We start from the raw sequence: 17779 nt of genomic DNA, 5'->3' as shown, positions 1-17779 counted from the left end.
ATTTTGTATTTGCTTGCCACTAACAGCTCTCTCTCCTTGAAACATATGTAAGATTTCTTAATACATTATTTTGATAGTTTGTGGGTGTAGCCTACTAAGTGAAAACAACTGCATTTGATCAGCAGTTATGTAAAAGCTTTTAACAGCATGGTGTTACTTATAAAGGACAACTGTGAACAATGAGTGGCCTTACTCTTCCCAATCTAGTTTCTGCTTTGGTATTGATAATGCAATGCTCTCTCCCATGCACAGAATTTAAACTGAGATCAGTTTGGCTATTTATATTCTCTTACATTTTGCAGGGCCAGATGAATCTGGCTGAGTTGTACCTTGTGACTCTCCTATAATTGGAAGCCAAAGTAAAAGGGGAGGTCACACCCCTTTGTACGCGTCAAGAGGGGCAACCCAGAGTTTAGGATGTTCTGCCAACAGAAATACTCCTGCCCTGACCCATGATATTCGACGCTTGAAATGGAAGGTCATGTGAACCGTACCCCAGCAGAACAGTAACAAAGGCATGCGTCCTGCCCTCCATTTAAGTTTTGCAGACGTGCATGTGCACCCCTCATAATACATCGGAGGCGCAGTATTTTTCACCCATTAGTTCAAAAGGGTTCACAGGAAAACCCAATCAGCAAAAAAGCAGATATGTTCAAATTCATTGTTCATGACATCACATACATACACACACACACACACACACACACACACTGTTCCTGCAGGAACTACAACTTCTCAAAATGAGAAAGACAAACTGACTGATATTAGGGATGTGTGTGGAGAACTTGCCACGGCTCTGCAAACCCATCAGTTGCTCCATTCCTCCATCCATACAGTAGTGCTGTTCAATGATATAAAACAATCAAATGTCAGACAAATGGCAGTGTATATGGATAAAATAGTTCTTCATGTAATTGGTATTTTTGATATTCTGTCTTAGGGTAAAGGACAAAATGCAATTAACTGTTGGTTAAATTTGTGATACATGGGTCAATTTAGACCCAAAACATAATATTTTGAATTAGTTCATTATGTCAAGTCATCAAGACAGACAAAATGTCTGGGAATTGCACGCATGCAAAAAAGAATCTGTCATGGCAAATATAATCTATAAGAAGCTGCAAAATGTGGTTTGTTATTAAAATGAGTGGTGTAATTACCTATTTGTGAGAACTAGGTAATTAAGCCATACAAAATTGATCTATGAACATACTGTAACTGATGTAACCGATCCACAAACATAACAGGAGGGTTAAAAATGTTTTTACTTTCTTGTGGCTGTCAATGTCTGACTTATGTTCCAGCCAGCAGATATTGTTCTCCCCAAAACAGAATGGGAGTTGTGAGGTAGAATTAAAGGTCCATCAGGAGCTAAACAGAGTCATATGTTTAGGAGTGTAAAGTCACCTTGGGCCTTATGTAACTTACCCCATAATCTGTGTGCAGAAGCAGGGAGGGAGATTCAGAGCTCAACACAGCACAAGAGATAACAGAGGAAACAATATTCCACACTCATGATAATTATGATAATACTGATAAGGACTGTGCTGTTGATGATTATTGTCATCATCAAAATGCAACATCACGTTAAAAAGAAATAACTGAATGCATTTATAAAGAGCTGTCATAGCACTGCCCCGACCTCTTTGTACTTTTGAGAAATTGAATTGAATACACTGTTGTAAGTCTTTGTAGCAGTTGAAAAAAAAATAACTGCAGAATTTGGGAACTACTTGTACTAAATGATCAAATGACAAAGTGCAAAGTAACGCAGTGCACAATGTGTCCGCAGGCCTACACTGGCCAAAAGGTCAATTTGGTTACGTCGCCTTTTACGTTGGAATTGGGTGATCTTTCCCTGAAAGTACCTCCTTCAAAACTGAAATACAAAGTTTCATTAAGCTACCTTGCCCAAGCAGTGTCTGCCAGTGGCCCTCTCATACTCTTAATGTACCTATTTCCAGAACCCTGGGCTGCTGTATGAATACAGTCTCTGCAAAAATACCATTATTTCAGGGGTGATTTGATTGAGGCTTTTAAATTCATAAAGGGGATCAACAAAGTGAACAACAAGAGATTTTTCAGGTTGAGTTATGTTAGTAGAACAAGGGGACATAAGTGGAAATTAACAAAAGGTATATTCCATAGAGACATTAGGAAGAATTTTTTCACACAGATAGTCAATTTGTGGAATAGCCTACCAGGTCACGTAATACAGGAAGAAACTGGGGATTTTCAAGACTAGGCTTGATGCAGTGTTAGATACTATCTAGTCTGTAGGTAATCAGAGTACTAATTTAGTCAGGGAAATGGCTATGGGGCTGAACGGCCTGTTTTCGACATTTTATTATGTTATTTAACTAACAATAAAATAAATCTGCAAAATACAAATTAGCATAACACCATTTCGTCGTTTACCGTTTTACAGAAATTGAGAACTACTGTTAAGTTTCATATATTACATAGTTTTTATGTGTTTGTGTGCGTGTGTACACAGAAATTTGAGCACTTAACCTAAATTGACAGGTTATCAGTGGGGCTGTGTAAATCAACAAAAAAAAAAGAAGGTTAAAATTAAAAACATTTTTGTTGATGTATATAAACTAAAGATATCGTTATATTCTAATATTCTTTAAATATTTCATAAACTGAAAATGACGTTGTTATTAGATTTGTTAGTATACTTTTTCATCTTATATGTCAGTATTGAAGGCATTAAAAGGTTAAAAGCTGTTTCGCAATTTTACTAGAAACGGGGAGCGAACCGGAGCGAACGACGTCTGTGTGGAATGTTATTTTGATTGGCTGTCTTGAAATTGACGTAACGAAAGGTCGAGAAAAAATTTAGACGCCAATGAAAGTCCGCCGTTGCTTGACGGGCCCCAAAATGGGAGGGATTTATAAATCCATTTCATAGGGCGAGTCGCTGACTAACCGGCATTTCAGTTTCGTACCGCGGCAAGTAGCGGAATAGTCTATTTCAGTTATTTATTTATTTATTTGTATTTAAGAAACCGTGAAAATGTTGTGCCTGTGCCTATACGTGCCCAACTCTGATCAAACCGAGTTCGAATATTTTGAGTCAAACGGACTACCATCTGAATTAAAATCCCTTTTCAAATTGAGTTTATTTCTTCCCTCTCAAGAATTTTCAACCTATCGAAAGTGGCGAAAGGTAAGACTGCTTAAGTTTCATCATTGCTAAATTTGTCCATATGTTTTAACTTTGGTGTTTAACTTGCACACGGTCCAATGTAAAATGATTTTCCATTTGTAAAAATGCCGACAGTATTAAAATGAATGGTAAACGTTTTAAAATGCCGGTAAGTCACATGGTGTTGGCTTTGTTCCGTTTTCCAGAAATGCAATTTCCTGGTAATGATGGCAAGCCATGTAGTCTGTCATTCCGGGGTTTTAAAAAAATACATTTTTGTGATAATATTTGGATACTTTCTTAAACCTGAATTTTTATTTTTAAGAACGGAGAATAAAAATTCTATTTTACTAAATTTAGCGACCATCTGCCGCCCTGCTAGAAATGGAATTTCCTTAGAATGACGTGTGCAGGAAAGCCCATATTTGGTAGAAATTCGTGCGGTGCATTTTCTGGATTTTTAACAAGTTCGGGAGGCTAACTGGTAATTTGTTATGCTAGAAGCGCTAGTTTTTTTTGTTTGACATCGCACATTGTATTGGGTGAACATCAAAACTGTCGATTGCATTTGTTTCTGGCAGACCGCAATTAGCTAGCGACGCAGCTAGCTAATTGCGTTCAATTCGCAGTGCAGCTAAATTACCTAATGTGTGTGGTGATTAGCTTCAGTCGGTAGTCTGGATCCAGATTAGATTAGCTAGCTACTGGTGTTAGTATCTTTCCTGATTAAACGACAGAACTGTCTGCACTCTGAAAAGAGAACGGGGTTAAACAAAATAGCATCTGAATTTTAATAAAATACAGAGTTGGCAGAAGGAAGTTCTGGCTTTGAGATTCGTTCAGCCCTTCAAATAGGATTATTATCATTATAATAAAATTGCACTGTGGAAGTGCTGGTTTTAAGCACTGTACCAACCAAACTGAATGTAACTTGCAATATTTTCTTGCTACAACGCGTCGTGTGCTGGTTTCCCAAGAACACAACCCATAAACGCTAACGCACCTGTCCTCAGCATACTGCCCCGTGTTGGGCACCGGAAATGAACAGAATGACTCAGTTTGTGACCTATACGTCCTGACAGGATGTTTTCCTGGCAATGATGTGTATCCAGTTTATTGTTTACGTCTGATGGTGCGGTCTGTTAGGAGTGTAAAGAGTAGCTATGTCTATATATAATCACTAGGACGAAAAAACCGGACATGGGCTGCGGAAGTGGAATATCAGTAATAATCCTATTGAACTGGTTTTAAAGAGCCAGCTTTGAAGAGGAAGCGTTTTTTTTCTTCAGTGTGAAAGGAAGTAGTGGAGACTATCTATGAACAAATGGAGGAAAACCTGTTGAAATGTATTCAGATGACAGATGGGGTACCCAAATGTTGTTAGGGTGGGTGGGGGCAGTAAGTGCCTTTTGAGTGGATGGAGATGTCCTGGTTTGGGTTCACTTACCAAGGTTGGGCAATTGTGTTGTACATTTGAAAGGTCCTTCAACAACTGCCCGTCTATGCCAAAGGGTTGTATGTAATTTAATAAGTATGCTATGCACATCACCTTAAATCATCATAATGATTAAGTGCGTTTACAAAACCGAAACGTGCAGGCCCAGACAAGTCTAACCATGTGGGCCATGGCTAGTGTATAAAATGGGGAAATTTATTCTACTCTTTTAATTGATGTAATTCACCTTTTCCCCACACCTTGGATTGGGCTCTTTGCAGGGTTAATTGCACCTACCTGGCAGCTGCTGGGTTACTGTGCCAGTTTCCATCTTGTCTTAATGGTACTGTGGCCTATTTGCTGTTTATCTACCAGAGAACAGTGAATGGGTTTTGGGGGGTATCCATGCAGAGAGTGTAATGGAGTAGGCGATCAATAGACTTTAGAGCGTTACTGCCAAGTCACTGGGTCCTAGCAAGTGCAATATAGGCAAGCACTCTGTCAAATTCAGCTCACTGAACCCTGTCCTTTCTGTGTTTGCACTACTAAAATGCATTTAAGTAGTGAAAGCACTGATATTTGTAGCAGAGAAAAAAAGGTTCCAGTATTTAAACTGGCTGCAAACTCTTTTTCATTTCTAGAAAAGCTTAAAAGCCGAAGAGAAGGACCTTGATGGGCAGCTGGACTTCGAAGAGCTCGTCCACTACCTGCGAGCTCACGAAAAGAAACTGCGGCTTGTCTTCAAGAGCCAGGACGAGAAGGACAATGGTAAGACCTTAATTCTGGAGGGGGGGTCTGGACAAGCAGCAACCCTCCTGCTCACTAAGTGATCCGTTTTAAGAGACTGCTGAATTTTGATTTGTGCATTTTTAATTGTGTTTGGTGCAGGGCGAGTGGATACACAGGAGATCATGCAGTCACTGCGGGACCTTGGAGTGCACATTTCAGAGAGGCAGGCACAGAGGATATTAAAAAGGTGAGCCAGGTCACTGTCAGTGGCTTGTAAACCTAGCCTGCTTTCCGCCTCTCTCTTAACCCCCAGCCGTGCTATAGCGTTTCAGCTGGCCGGCGGCAGATATTTAATTCCATAATCTAACGCGTCTCTCACAGACTGATGCCATATTTGCAGCAAAACTGTCTGTGCACCTCTGCTTCCCTTCATCTCTTCCTAATTTCAGAGCTAAGGAGGGCCCAGACCTATTCCTTTATTGCTTTGTAAGTAAATTCATTGGCATCTGCTCGGTTCTACCTCTCATGTCTTAAGTACACCAGGCTCTGTCTTAATTAATTTTTCCATGGCTGTTCTAACACCTCACCATGAGGAAGTTGTCCCTTGACAATATTGTTCTGTGCATGTGCCAACTTTCAACCACTTAACCATAATATACGGAGTTACACTAGCAAGCGGTGAGATAAAATTGATGTTGGTTTGTCATTTCATAGCATGGAGAAGAACGGAACGATGACAATCGACTGGAACGAGTGGAGAGATTACCAGATGTTGCACCCCGCCGACAATATACCTGAGATCATCTTGTACTGGAAGCACTCCACGGTAAGAGGAATGGCGCTCGCTCCCACAGCATTTACGTCTGCACCCGAGACACACGGACAGCGATTCTCCAAAGCCAACACACTTTACCAGACGTTAATTAACCTGTAGTCTGAGCCTCACTGACATTAGATCTCAGCACTGACAAGGGTGCCTAAAATACAACCTGGCTGCACTAGTCTCCGCGGAGATAAAGTTTAATCCTTTAAAAGGATCAGCATTACCACTGACATAATTGTCTTTGTGATTGATATTACAGAAGGTCAGGAAGGCAGACTGTCTCCAAATTCTTATTTGCCTTTTGATCAGTTTGCTTGTTTTAAACTGACTGTCCTGCAGAAGGTATTCAACAGTGGTAGGGGACAAAAAATAATTTCCATTGCATTTAGGACGGCCAGATCAGAGGTAGTAGACAAGGGTTTAAGTGCAGCTTAATTGGCTAATCTGTGACTATTAATAAAATGTTTATGCAGACACGGCCACCAAACGCAAATTCCACCAAGCCACCTGACCTTCCCAAGAGCCAAGTGAATGTTTCTTAAGTTACTGGGGCAAGTGGCAGCAGTTGCCATTTTCAGAGAACATTCCGGTATTAAAGGTATCAGCTGTCAGACCATCAGGCCCCAGTCTGGGATTTGGCAGCAGCTTGGTCAAGTAGCGTACATGCTGTCTTTTTTCCCCCCTATTTGCACGCCCAAAGGCTGCTCTTGGCAAAGGAGGCTATCTCTTAGGTATAGGCTGTTCTAGAGAACCACGTCTTATCATGGTTCAGCAGCTCGGCAGCTTGCCTGTTCCTCCCTGACCCAGTAAGACTCTTGCGTAACCTCTAGGGCTGGTAACAGGACTGTGGTCTTCAACCTTTAACGTTGTACAATGCATGCATAGCATGCCTGATCTGAATTAAACATTACAGTATAACAGTATGTGTTACCCTTTTGTCACTTCTTGGGCCTTGTATCAGATTAAATATTAACACCCCAGGTAAAACGATTGATTCGATGAACTGCTCTTTCCATCTCAAAGACTTTATTTTCCATTAAAGTTATCCGGCCACAGTGCTCTGTAAAGGTCAAAATGCACATTGAGAAAAGCAAAGGAATCACTTCCAAGAAATGCCCATTCTAATCTGTCCTTCGAGTAATGGTGTCCTTTTGGCTTTTATATGGGGAAGTACAAAAGTTTTTCAGAAATCAGAAATAATGTAAATTATTAAACTTAACTGCTATTTCTCAAGTAACCTCATTTTATAATTTCACCCCTAGATATTTGACATTGGTGAGAATTTGATGGTTCCTGATGAGTTCACGGCACAAGAAAAGATGATGGGGATGTGGTGGCGACACCTGGTAGCGGGAGGTGGAGCTGGCGCTGTGTCTCGGACCTTCACGGCGCCACTTGACCGACTCAAAGTGCTCATGCAGGTAAGACTTCATGTCCCAGAGGCACAAACTCGTATCACAATTTTAAATTGCTGCTTCTTCCCAGTTGTGTGCAGAGCACATGGTTATCAATGTCACACTTTCTTTCAATGGCATTTTCGCTTCCTTGGTTTTAAACGTTATGATTATAAATTAGTTCCACAATTGTATTACTTAACATTTATATGAATCAAACGGTAGATAGTGGAAGTGGGCCATTTGCATAACTTTTAGGGGCTCATAAAATGGTTGAAATGCGGCTTGTGTGTCATAATATGCAATTTTCCCTGTCGCAAGAGTAATTACGCAAGTGCAATAACTGTGTTAATGAGTAGATGTACCAGAAAGGGTGGGGGGGGGGGCAGAGTTCAAACTCTTTTTTTGTACCACCTGCTCTTCTGGACACATGGGGGTTGCTCTGCCAATCATACAGATTCTGGGCCAAGCACACATTTTGTCCCGCATTCTGATTGGCCATAGACACGGTAGTAGGGCTGAGGCCAGTATGTCTGTCAGAATGACGTGAATGCTACTGTTTGTCGAAGTACGAGGGGCATCGAGATTACTAGAGATTACTCTGTGACAGCAGTTCCCTGTGACGACAGAGTTTGTTCTTCCTCTCAGGACTTTTTGACTTTGCCCTCTCGCCAAAGAAAGTTGTGACATGCCAACTGTAGACTCATCTGCTTTCTGTCCACGTAAAATAAACAGTGGTGTTGGCAGTGTGGAGAGAAGTTCGATTTGATCTTTAATCCAAAGACTAAAGGCAAATCTAAAGGTGACTTGTTTTGTCCTGAACATGACTGCACATATTTCTTTGTGTGGAGTCGAGTCCAGATGTTCAACTGGTCAAAAAAAGAGCAAAGTATAGATAAACATGGCTGCTGCACCATAATGGCAGATCAGTGTTCTCATTCCTTCCCCCTGTGTCTGGAACAGGTGCATGGGTCTCATGGCTGCAAAATGAGCATTGTGGGAGGACTGACCCAGATGATTCAAGAAGGTGGGATGAGGTCTCTGTGGCGAGGAAATGGCATCAACATCCTTAAAATTGCACCAGAGACCGCCATCAAGTTCATGGCCTACGAACAGGTACAGTGTAAGATAAGCTAATGCTGCAGTACTGCAGTCTTGGGTGTATTTCAGGCGCTACGGTTATATTCATATGCCTGTCTTGAAGCGTCATTATTGATGTATACTAATTTGGGCTTGTCCTTTCTCTCTTACTTTCTCTAATGGCAGATCAAACGGTTGATTGGCAGCAAACCAGAGACACTAGGGATAGCAGAGAGGTTTTTGGCTGGCTCTCTGGCAGGAGTCATTGCACAAAGCAGCATCTACCCAATGGAGGTGAGAACACCGTTTCTGTATGATACTGGTGCTGTGACTCTGTCACCGCTTAGATCGCACATGGCTTCCACGAGGGGCTTCGAGCATCTTTTAATGTGTACGGGTGCGTGTCTCTTCACCGTCTCCAGGTCCTGAAGACCCGGCTGGCCCTGAGAAAGACCGGGCAGTACTCCGGCATCGCCGACTGCGCCAAGCAGATCTGTCAGAAGGAGGGGCTGGGCGCTTTTTACAAGGGCTACGTTCCCAACATGCTGGGCATCATCCCCTACGCGGGCATCGATCTGGCCGTGTACGAGGTGAGCGTGATATGCTGAGATGTGCTGTACAGGAGCACCAGCCTACCAGGCTGAATTTGTGCTACATGCTCAATTTGTCGCGCCTATAAAGCGTGTTGTAACCTGACTTCTCTCTTCTCGTGAATAGACACTGAAGAACTCGTGGCTGCAGAACTACGCCACCGACAGCGCGGATCCTGGCGTGTTTGTTCTACTGGCCTGCGGCGCAGTCTCCAGCACCTGCGGTCAGCTGGCCTCCTACCCTTTGGCTCTGATCCGGACCCGGATGCAGGCACAAGGTGAGAGCAGCCTCCAGTGGCACACAGGCGAACTACTTTTAGTTTTGTTTCTTTGTTTTCGTTTTTCCAGTTTAGTCATTTAATAGGCCCCTTTTTAACCCATTTGTTCCTGCATCATTTGTGAGGTTTCTGAAGTTTGCCGGTATTTTTGTGTGCAACAGGCTTTAGCTCTCTTATCTTACCAGCTTTATTTGACGTTTGTTTTTGTTTTTTTCACTCCCAAAAGCCACTGTAGGCGGAGGGCCCCAGATGACCATGTCTGGCCTCTTCAAGCATATCGTCAGGACAGAGGGGGCCTCGGGGCTCTACAGGGGCCTGGCCCCAAACTTCATGAAGGTCATTCCTGCTGTCAGCATCAGCTACGTGGTGTATGAGCACGCGAAGAGGACGCTTGGTGTTCGGTGATGGGGGTGTGCACAGCCGCTGGAAGCTTCAACTGGACTTGGGGTGGGGGGGTGGACTACATTGGGGCCTAAGGGGGCCCCATGGCAAGGGGTGGGGGGGGCTGAGGATCTGTGGTGCTGTTGGATCTGAGGTTTGCACAACCGTCTCATTCTGTGAATGTCGGCCGGTGAAGTAAGTTTAACACTAGAAAATTTAAAAGCTGCTGATGGGCTGTTGACCCTCTGAACTGTGACAAAGGGGGGAGGCTTCTTTTATAATATTAATGATAGTAATTATTGCCATTTGTCTGTTTGATTTGTTTTAATAATCACAAGAGGACACCGTGAGATGAGCTGCGGTTGTCTTGCAGTAACTGCTATCTCGAATGAATGAGTAAACCGATGTGTCTCGTCAATATCTGCAGGGTTTCTGCTGCCCTCGGTCTAGAAGGGGAGTCAGTCACGCCCTAATTAGGGACCAATAATCTGTCTTGACACTTGTGCATTGGGGTACATATGTGACCTGTCTATTCTTGTCTGTGTTTGCAAGAGGGATGCTTGTTGTCAAGCTCAAAAATTAAAGGGACTTGCCTCAGTGTTTCATGGCAGTACAGTGGTGCCTCCCAGTCCGTCTGCCTCTGAAGAAAACTCTAAACCAAATGCAATCCAAAGTGTTGTTTGACGCTTTTGTAAATCCAATGAGCACCTCCTTTTTTATTTTGATGTGTTCCCTTTTTAATGCTTAACACTCACATTCTGATTTGTTTCGGTGGCTAAATTATATCTTTTTTTTTTTTAAGATTCTTACCCACTGCAACGATTGGAACAGGTTATTTTTAACCCTGTCAGAAAACATCAGAATAATGTGGTGGGGCAAGAAGAGGGAATGAAAGAAAGTTAATTGTGCTGCTATTTTTAAATACATGATTCATATGGTATTGTAGAACAAATGAAAAAGTTGATTTTGTGCAGTGTTGATGTGTTTGACATATTTATTTGTTTTCTCTCAGGAGATAAATGTAGAATGTGTGTTGTCAAAGTTCTGTTCTGGAGCACAGATTTAGCTGGTCCCTTTTGAATGTGTTTAAACTGTTCTTTACTAAGCTTAATTTCTCTCTCAGAGTAGCATTGAAGTACTTGAGTCAGGAGGCCGTGGTGCCAGAAGAGTTCCCGTTGAACCCCACCAGATTAGATTTTTCTTTACCTCCCCCATGCATGCCATTACACTTGGCCACTCCCTGACTCCTATGGGTATTTTCACTGCATTGAGAAAGGTGCACCACAGTGCCTTTCATTTATACTTCCAAATTGTTAGATGCGTAGAGGACACTTGAGCACTTTATCTGCTTTAACCGCCCAATTGTTTGCACAAAAAAATTGAATAAAAGCAGGCTTTAATCACATGGGTGATTAAATTACATAATTGGGAACTGAAGTTCTAATGCATAAATACATTTTATTAGGGGAGGGAGGGAGTGGCAGGGGAGCAGTGTTCTGTCTTCAAGAAATACTGGCTTTTGACCATTTGTTCTGTGATAAGTGGGATACAGTGTGTACTCATTTGGAAAGTAGGACTTGAGTATTAATCTGGACTGTTCCCTAACACAATGCAAGATGTCAGGTAGTTTAGTTTACTTGACCGCATACGTCCCAAGCTGGAAATATGAGTGTACTAGAGTTGGTTTGGTGTCAAAGTTTTTTTTTCTGTTCCCACAGGGAAAGTGTAATTTCTTGTACTAAAAATGGGGGGAGGGTGTAAATGTATTCTTTGATAGCCCAGACCCACCACTCCCACCCCCTGTTAAGGCAGCACCTTTTCTCCTTTTCCTGCTTATCTTGAAGCCATGTGGGTTTTTTTGTTTGCCCCATCTTCAGTACTACTTAAGTATTTGCGATGGATGTTATGCCAAAAGACAAAAAAGTAGAGTATTAACGAGAAAGCAGTGCTTTCAGCCTGTATAAGTGTGTGTGTGTGTGTGTGTGTGTACATGTACGTGTATACTGGCAAACTGTCTTTCCTTGATCTGATTTTTGCACATTGTTCTAAAAGCTAACCCAGTATGAAGACTAAACATGACTCTATGCCTTAACATTTCATGTTGTCCCTGAGCCTGACTGTGAGCTCACAACATTGAATTGCACAATGTAGTCTTACTGTACAAAGAATAGTGCAACGATACATGTCTTGCGATAGTAACCTACTCTTCAGACACATTCATTGTATTAAAATGTTTTTTATATCAAGTCTGTATTTTTGGAGAAATATCAAGCATTTAAAAGGTACCATGTTTTTGTAGAATGTGAACTACTGGAAACAAAAGAATGTATTTATATGAATGTGGGAACAATAAAATATATTATATAAAAATGCTTGTTTTTGTGATTTGTCATGAAAGGATGATACAACAGATGCATTGGAAAGGAACTGAAATTTGACCTCGTAACCCACAGAGTTGAATTGGTAAAAAAAACTGAAATTACTTTGCTGCAAAACTGTACATTTATTATCACTGACAACGAACTGTTCTGCATTTGAAAATGATGCGCTTAAATACATTCCTGAATGAGATGTGAAATTCACAATAATAGTAAGGACCAACCGCTTGAATACAAAGGGTCTTTTACATGCATACGTTTAAAAATATGAACACACACATGAGCATGGTTTTACATATAACTGTGTGTATACATGCATGTATACATACACACCCTGACTGTTCCCTCTCTCCATTCAATTTCTATTCAATTTTATTTGTACACCACTTTTTACAGAGAACTGTCACAAAGATGCTTTACAGAGTAGCAAGCCAAAGAAAAGGAGCAAACTGAGCAAACACCTGGCTTGAACCCCCAAATAGCAAGCAAGTTTGCAGCAACAGTTTGGGGAAGGCCCTTTTCTGTTTCAGCAAGACAATGCCCCCGGGCACACAGTCGGGTTCGTTTAGTCGAGATCGGTGTGGAAGAACTTGACTACCCTGCACAGAGCCCTGACCTCAACCCCATCCAACACCTTTGATATCAAACGCCTAGGCCTAATCGCCCAATTAGTGCCTGACCTCACTAATGCTCTTTTGGAAAAATGGTCCAACATCTAGTATAAAGCCTTCCCAGAAGAGTGGAGGTTGTTATAGCAGCAAAGGGTGGATCAACTCCATATGAATGTCCATAATTTTGGATGAGATGTTGGATGTCAGGTGACCACATACTTTTGGCCATACACACACACTGCTATATGTAAAATATGTAAAACCGCGCACATGCGTGAGTTCATATATTTTAAACCATATATGAGGAAGAGAGAGTCGGTCTGAGTATGACAAGCCGCAAAAAGCCGTCTTGTAACCGGTGCAACTCCGTTCTCTCAGTCCAAGATGGTGACTAGTTAAATCAAATACATGCAAATATTGCCCCTTTGTGGTTGTACGTGGATATAGCGCGGTTGTGTCTTTCCGATGGACTCAACTGCACACTTCACATAATGGCGGAACTTGACAACAAAACAAACACGATTTGAACACAAAATTTAATATATGCCGACTAGCCACGCACTTACCAAGTTGTTTAAAAACGAATACGCTGCAATGAGCCCATCCACGACAGAATTCGATAAAATTTCATAACATTCGTTTTCACTTCTGTCTTCCACATAGTTCTACTAGGAACCTGGGAAAGTACTGGAGGAACCGAAAGCCACCGATGGCAAGCTAACTACCCAGGCTCTCGCAATGTTGTATTGCAACGGTGCTTTAAGTTTTTATTTGATTCATTTGATGTAATATATTTGTTTGAGAATGCTAGGATGTTTAAAAACGTGTTTGGGTCTGGGTTTCTTGTAAGAACTGCTCACGTTACCCTGACATGGGTGATAACGTTGATACTCTTCCTTCATGACACAGGTAAGTTAGATAATCGTCATCTGTTAGCATGTAATACTGCTTCGTATAGCCAGCTGATAATAATATGTAGTCCAGTATTTTAAATATAGTGTAGCTAACGTGGATAGCAAGCTTTTAAAGTTAGATCGCTGATGTTAGGCTCATCGACTATTCATCATCATCATACAGCCTTCTAGCTAGCTATGCTACTAACTAGAATAACTAGCTACACATGCAGCACGCTTCGTTACGTACGCTAACTGGAGTTAGATACGTCTCTAGCTAGCAGAATTAAAACAACTGATGAAAGAAATGTACAGTTGACCTTCTCTGCTTTGATATAGACCTGCGGAAGCAAGAGGAGAGGGGCGAGCTTAAGCAGCCAGTGCTTTTTGTCTTGCTGGTCCTGGTGTCAGTACTGCTCTATTTCGCTGTTTCCCTCATGGATCCGGGATTTGTAGTCTCCGACAGTGACGCTAAGGTCAGTCAAAAAGCACCCATCCCACAAATTGGCAATTTATTAAAAGTTGATGAATGCCGAAAAAGTGAACAACGTTTCCAGAAGTGACTCATGCATTCTCTGTATCCGCTGCCCCATGTCTTAGTTCACTCTTGGTGTCAGTGAAGAAGAACAGGAGATGATCCCCAATACCTCCAAGGCCATACGTCTGCGCCGTTGTGGCTACTGTCTGCTGCAGGTACCAAGTCAATGCATTAGGTTCAATGGCGCAAAGTTTGCAGAGATGTATTGACTTTAGCCTCTGAAACCCTGCAAAGTATCCATCGAGAATTTTTTTAATTAATGTTTCCAGGGATAGTTGAAGCCCAGGCTGCAGTTAATTTGAAAAATATGATTAAAAGTCATTTAAAAGGTATGAGTGAAAATCTGAGTTTCTCTCTCGTGAGCAGCAACCAATGAGAGCCAAGCACTGCCAGAACTGCAAGCACTGTGTGCGGCGCTATGACCACCACTGCCCCTGGATTGAAAACTGTGTGGGTGAGAGGAACCACCGCTGGTTTGTCCTCTACCTGGGCGTCCAGCTGCTAGCCCTGCTCTGGGCATTCAACCTGGCATGGTGAGTGGTGGTCTGAGTTGGCAGTTACATGTATTAAACAAATTCAGTTGAACGTTTTAGCTGTTGTCTATAATGCAGACCCGTTACTGCAGTACTGTACCTGGACTAACTACTATCACTACTCTGTCCTCAACATATGTAGCTCTGATGTCTGACACACATACAGTATGTTTGGACTGCATCATTAGGCTTCATAAGGGGAGGAACCTTAAGTTTTGGTCGATATACCAGTGTACCAAACTAAAGTACTACAAGTGCACACCAAATAACAGTCAGTAAATTGAAGAGTTCTTTTGACTGATGTTAATTTGTTTGTCTCTGTCAGGTCTGGGATCAGCTATGCGTCCACCTGGGACCTGTGGCTGCGTCAGAACGGCTTCTTGCTGGCGGTGGCCTCTTTGGTGGGTGTGTTCTCGCTGGTGGCGGTGCTGCTGTTGGGCTCCCATCTGTACTTGGTCTCGCTCAACACCACTACCTGGGAGTTCATGTCGCGCCACCGCATTTCCTACCTCAAGCACTGTGGTGCCGACGAGAACCCCTTTGACCAGGGCACGCTGCGCAACCTGTGGAGCTTCTTCTGCACCTGCCGCATCGTCGCCTGGGAGCAGGTGTACTTCAGAGAGAGCACTGAACGTGTCTAGCCCCTTGCCCCAGCCCACCCTACCCCCTCTCATCCGGATTCTACAGGTTTCTCTTTCACTCCATGTCTATCTCTGGGGCTGAGGTTTGGTCCTTTAACTTCCTTCATCGTGCCATTTTCCTCCACAGTAAGTCAGATGTGTCAGTTCCAGAAGGAAGAATCCTGCAGAAATGTGTGCAAAACCTCTGGGTTTTATTTTGATGAGAGTGTGTTGTGTGGGATATAGGATGTTGTGTGTTGATGGGAACGGGAGAAAGATCTTCCCTTGCTGCTGTTTTGGGATCAAACTTTAAGGAATGAACAGGAATATATTGTTGGATGGTGACAGAATTAGTCATATGATGTAAATGCCACCTTTCATATGCAACTGGGCTCTATGTTTATTGTAGTAGTAATCTAACTAATATGTGGCTTGATTCCTTTTCCTTAGTGATGAAACGTACCTTTTTATCATTCTCTTGTGCTCAGCAAAACCGCTCTACCAATTTGGCTTTGTAATGCACTTTTCATAAAGCACCGTTTCTCAGCCCTGGTCCTGGGGACCCGCTGTGCATGCTGAGCTTGAGCTTGATACTATGGTTGGAAAAAAAAAAACCCCAGCATACACAGTGGGTCCCCCAGGGCCTAGGTTGAGAAACACTGTCAAAAAGCATTCCACAAATATCTCCCAGACATAGACAAAGAAGGGGTTTGAGGTAAGGAAAACACAGGAATTATGTTTACGCTGTTTCAAGATAGGCCGACTTCTTCAAACGACAAGGTATGTGTATTACAGTTGATTTTGAAAGGTAATAGCAAGTAGCTGTGAATGAATGCTGATACTGTATACATTTTGTATTAAAAGGAGTGGAGTTCTCTCCCATCTGCATTGATAGGAGCAACTTCCTGAATTCTTCGGAGCACTATCTTATAAATTAAGGCAGGGCTGCTCAATCCTGTTCCTGTCCTGTAGGTTTTCACTCCAACACTAACAAAGCACACCTCATTCAACAACTAGAGAGCTCGTTGAGCTGCTAATTTGTAGAATCAGATGTGCCAGTTTAAAGGTTTAAATTAAAACCTACAGGATGGTAGATCTCCAAGAACAGGGTTGGGCAGCCCCAAATCAAGGAATTACATCATTCCAGGTGTTTGTATTGCCACCCATAAGCAGTAAAAACTGCATATTTACTTTGAGTGCATTTGTCCATCTGGAGATACAGTAAATCAAATATTCTTCTGCACACTGGAGGCCTGACTGGAGCAGTTGTCACAGTATCTGCTGGTTTTCTGCATTTTTCAGCATCAGATTTAAGTCACTAATTGTCACACATCTTGCTGTCAAGATCTTAATTGGCAGCTGATCCTAAGCTTTATCATCATAAACATAATTTCTGGGCGGTATGACTTTTCATGATGATCCTGAGAAGGAGTTTAGAGAGTAGCCAAGTGAGTCCATATGAGGAAAAATAATTTCAGTTCTTCATAGCAGATGGCTTACCATTGAACCTCACTAAGAGCTTGAACAAATGCACTCTTCAACTATTTTTAAATTGGTAAACATTGGCATGGTGATTAAAATCCAGTGACAAAGCCAATTGCTTGTATTACATCCACTGGGCTCTCGTAGGGACACTACATGCAGTTCAGATTTGGCTAGTTTTCATTACTGCAATCCTTTCTTCTTTGTTAGCATGAGATTCATGCCATGACACAGCAGGATGACAGTGGTCTGATGAAGAATCACATGTAGCCAGTTGATTCCTGCTAATGTACATGTCACATGCTTGAATAGTAAATTAGCAAAGAGTCAAGGGGAACTGAATACAAGTAGTGATGGCTTTGTTTTTAAAAGACCAAGTAGGTTGTGTCAGTGGTGCTCTACAAACAAGGAAATGAAAATGTATTTTTGGTAAGATTTGTCCTATATGCATATCAAGATGAACATTATTATATTTAAATTTTTATGATGGTCTGGGCAGAATGAAACCTCCTTTGGATGCTAGTTTTTTTGTTTTGTTTTTGTTTTTAGAGACAGAATAACTTAAGTCTGAAAAGTAGTCCATACTGTGTGTCCCAACATGGATGAATGGTTGATTTTTAAAAAAAATTTCAATTCTAAGCAATAATAATTGATAAATACCTCCATTGATTGAGGTTCACAAGGTTATAATTCCACATTGGTATCTTTTGGAATTTCATTTCTGAAGTTATCTGTTTACATAACCAAGTCACGTGATCTGATTTGACTTTGCATTGTGAAGTTATTGAACAAATTGAGTTATGCAATAATTTTTTAAATGACAGTATTGAACAAACATTAAAAAATTTAAACGGATATTT

At 41.8% G+C, this 17779-nt stretch overlaps 2 protein-coding genes across 2 annotated transcripts; both read left to right on the top strand.

Moving 5' to 3' along the window:
* Positions 1–2910: 2910 nt before the first annotated feature.
* slc25a25a (solute carrier family 25 member 25a) lies at positions 2911–12236 on the top strand. Its single transcript, XM_064354270.1, has 10 exons — positions 2911–3175; positions 5231–5357; positions 5478–5565; positions 6033–6144; positions 7404–7562; positions 8499–8651; positions 8802–8909; positions 9038–9205; positions 9333–9483; positions 9710–12236. The coding sequence occupies exons 1-10, from the start codon at positions 3023–3025 to the stop codon at positions 9886–9888; spliced, it is 1398 nt and encodes a 465-aa protein (XP_064210340.1). The 5' UTR covers positions 2911–3022; the 3' UTR covers positions 9889–12236.
* A 970-nt stretch (positions 12237–13206) lies between these two features.
* Positions 13207–17774, top strand: LOC135265053 (palmitoyltransferase ZDHHC12-B-like). The gene is made up of 5 exons (XM_064354269.1): positions 13207–13762; positions 14086–14222; positions 14347–14439; positions 14651–14817; positions 15143–17774. Exons 1-5 carry the CDS (start codon positions 13666–13668, stop codon positions 15456–15458), a joined length of 810 nt encoding a protein of 269 aa, XP_064210339.1. The 5' UTR covers positions 13207–13665; the 3' UTR covers positions 15459–17774.
* The last annotated feature ends 5 nt before the right edge of the window (positions 17775–17779 follow it).

Source organism: Anguilla rostrata, chromosome 10 (assembly GCF_018555375.3).
Source record: "Anguilla rostrata isolate EN2019 chromosome 10, ASM1855537v3, whole genome shotgun sequence".
NCBI classification, from domain to species: domain Eukaryota; kingdom Metazoa; phylum Chordata; class Actinopteri; order Anguilliformes; family Anguillidae; genus Anguilla; species Anguilla rostrata.
The sequence above is the reverse complement of the archived record's forward strand: the minus strand, read 5'-3'. Positions and strand labels throughout refer to the sequence as shown.

Coding starts and splice junctions, on each gene's coding strand:
- LOC135265053 (XM_064354269.1), top strand. CDS start 13,666: ATGTTTAAAAACGTGTTTGGGTCTGGGTTTCTTGTAAGAACTGCTCAC. Junction 13,763..14,085: donor ACTCTTCCTTCATGACACAG/GTAAGTTAGATA, acceptor GCTTTGATATAG/ACCTGCGGAAGCAAGAGGAG. Junction 14,440..14,650: donor GTGGCTACTGTCTGCTGCAG/GTACCAAGTCAA, acceptor TCTCGTGAGCAG/CAACCAATGAGAGCCAAGCA.
- slc25a25a (XM_064354270.1), top strand. CDS start 3,023: ATGTTGTGCCTGTGCCTATACGTGCCCAACTCTGATCAAACCGAGTTC. Junction 5,566..6,032: donor GCACAGAGGATATTAAAAAG/GTGAGCCAGGTC, acceptor GTCATTTCATAG/CATGGAGAAGAACGGAACGA. Junction 8,652..8,801: donor AGTTCATGGCCTACGAACAG/GTACAGTGTAAG, acceptor CTCTAATGGCAG/ATCAAACGGTTGATTGGCAG.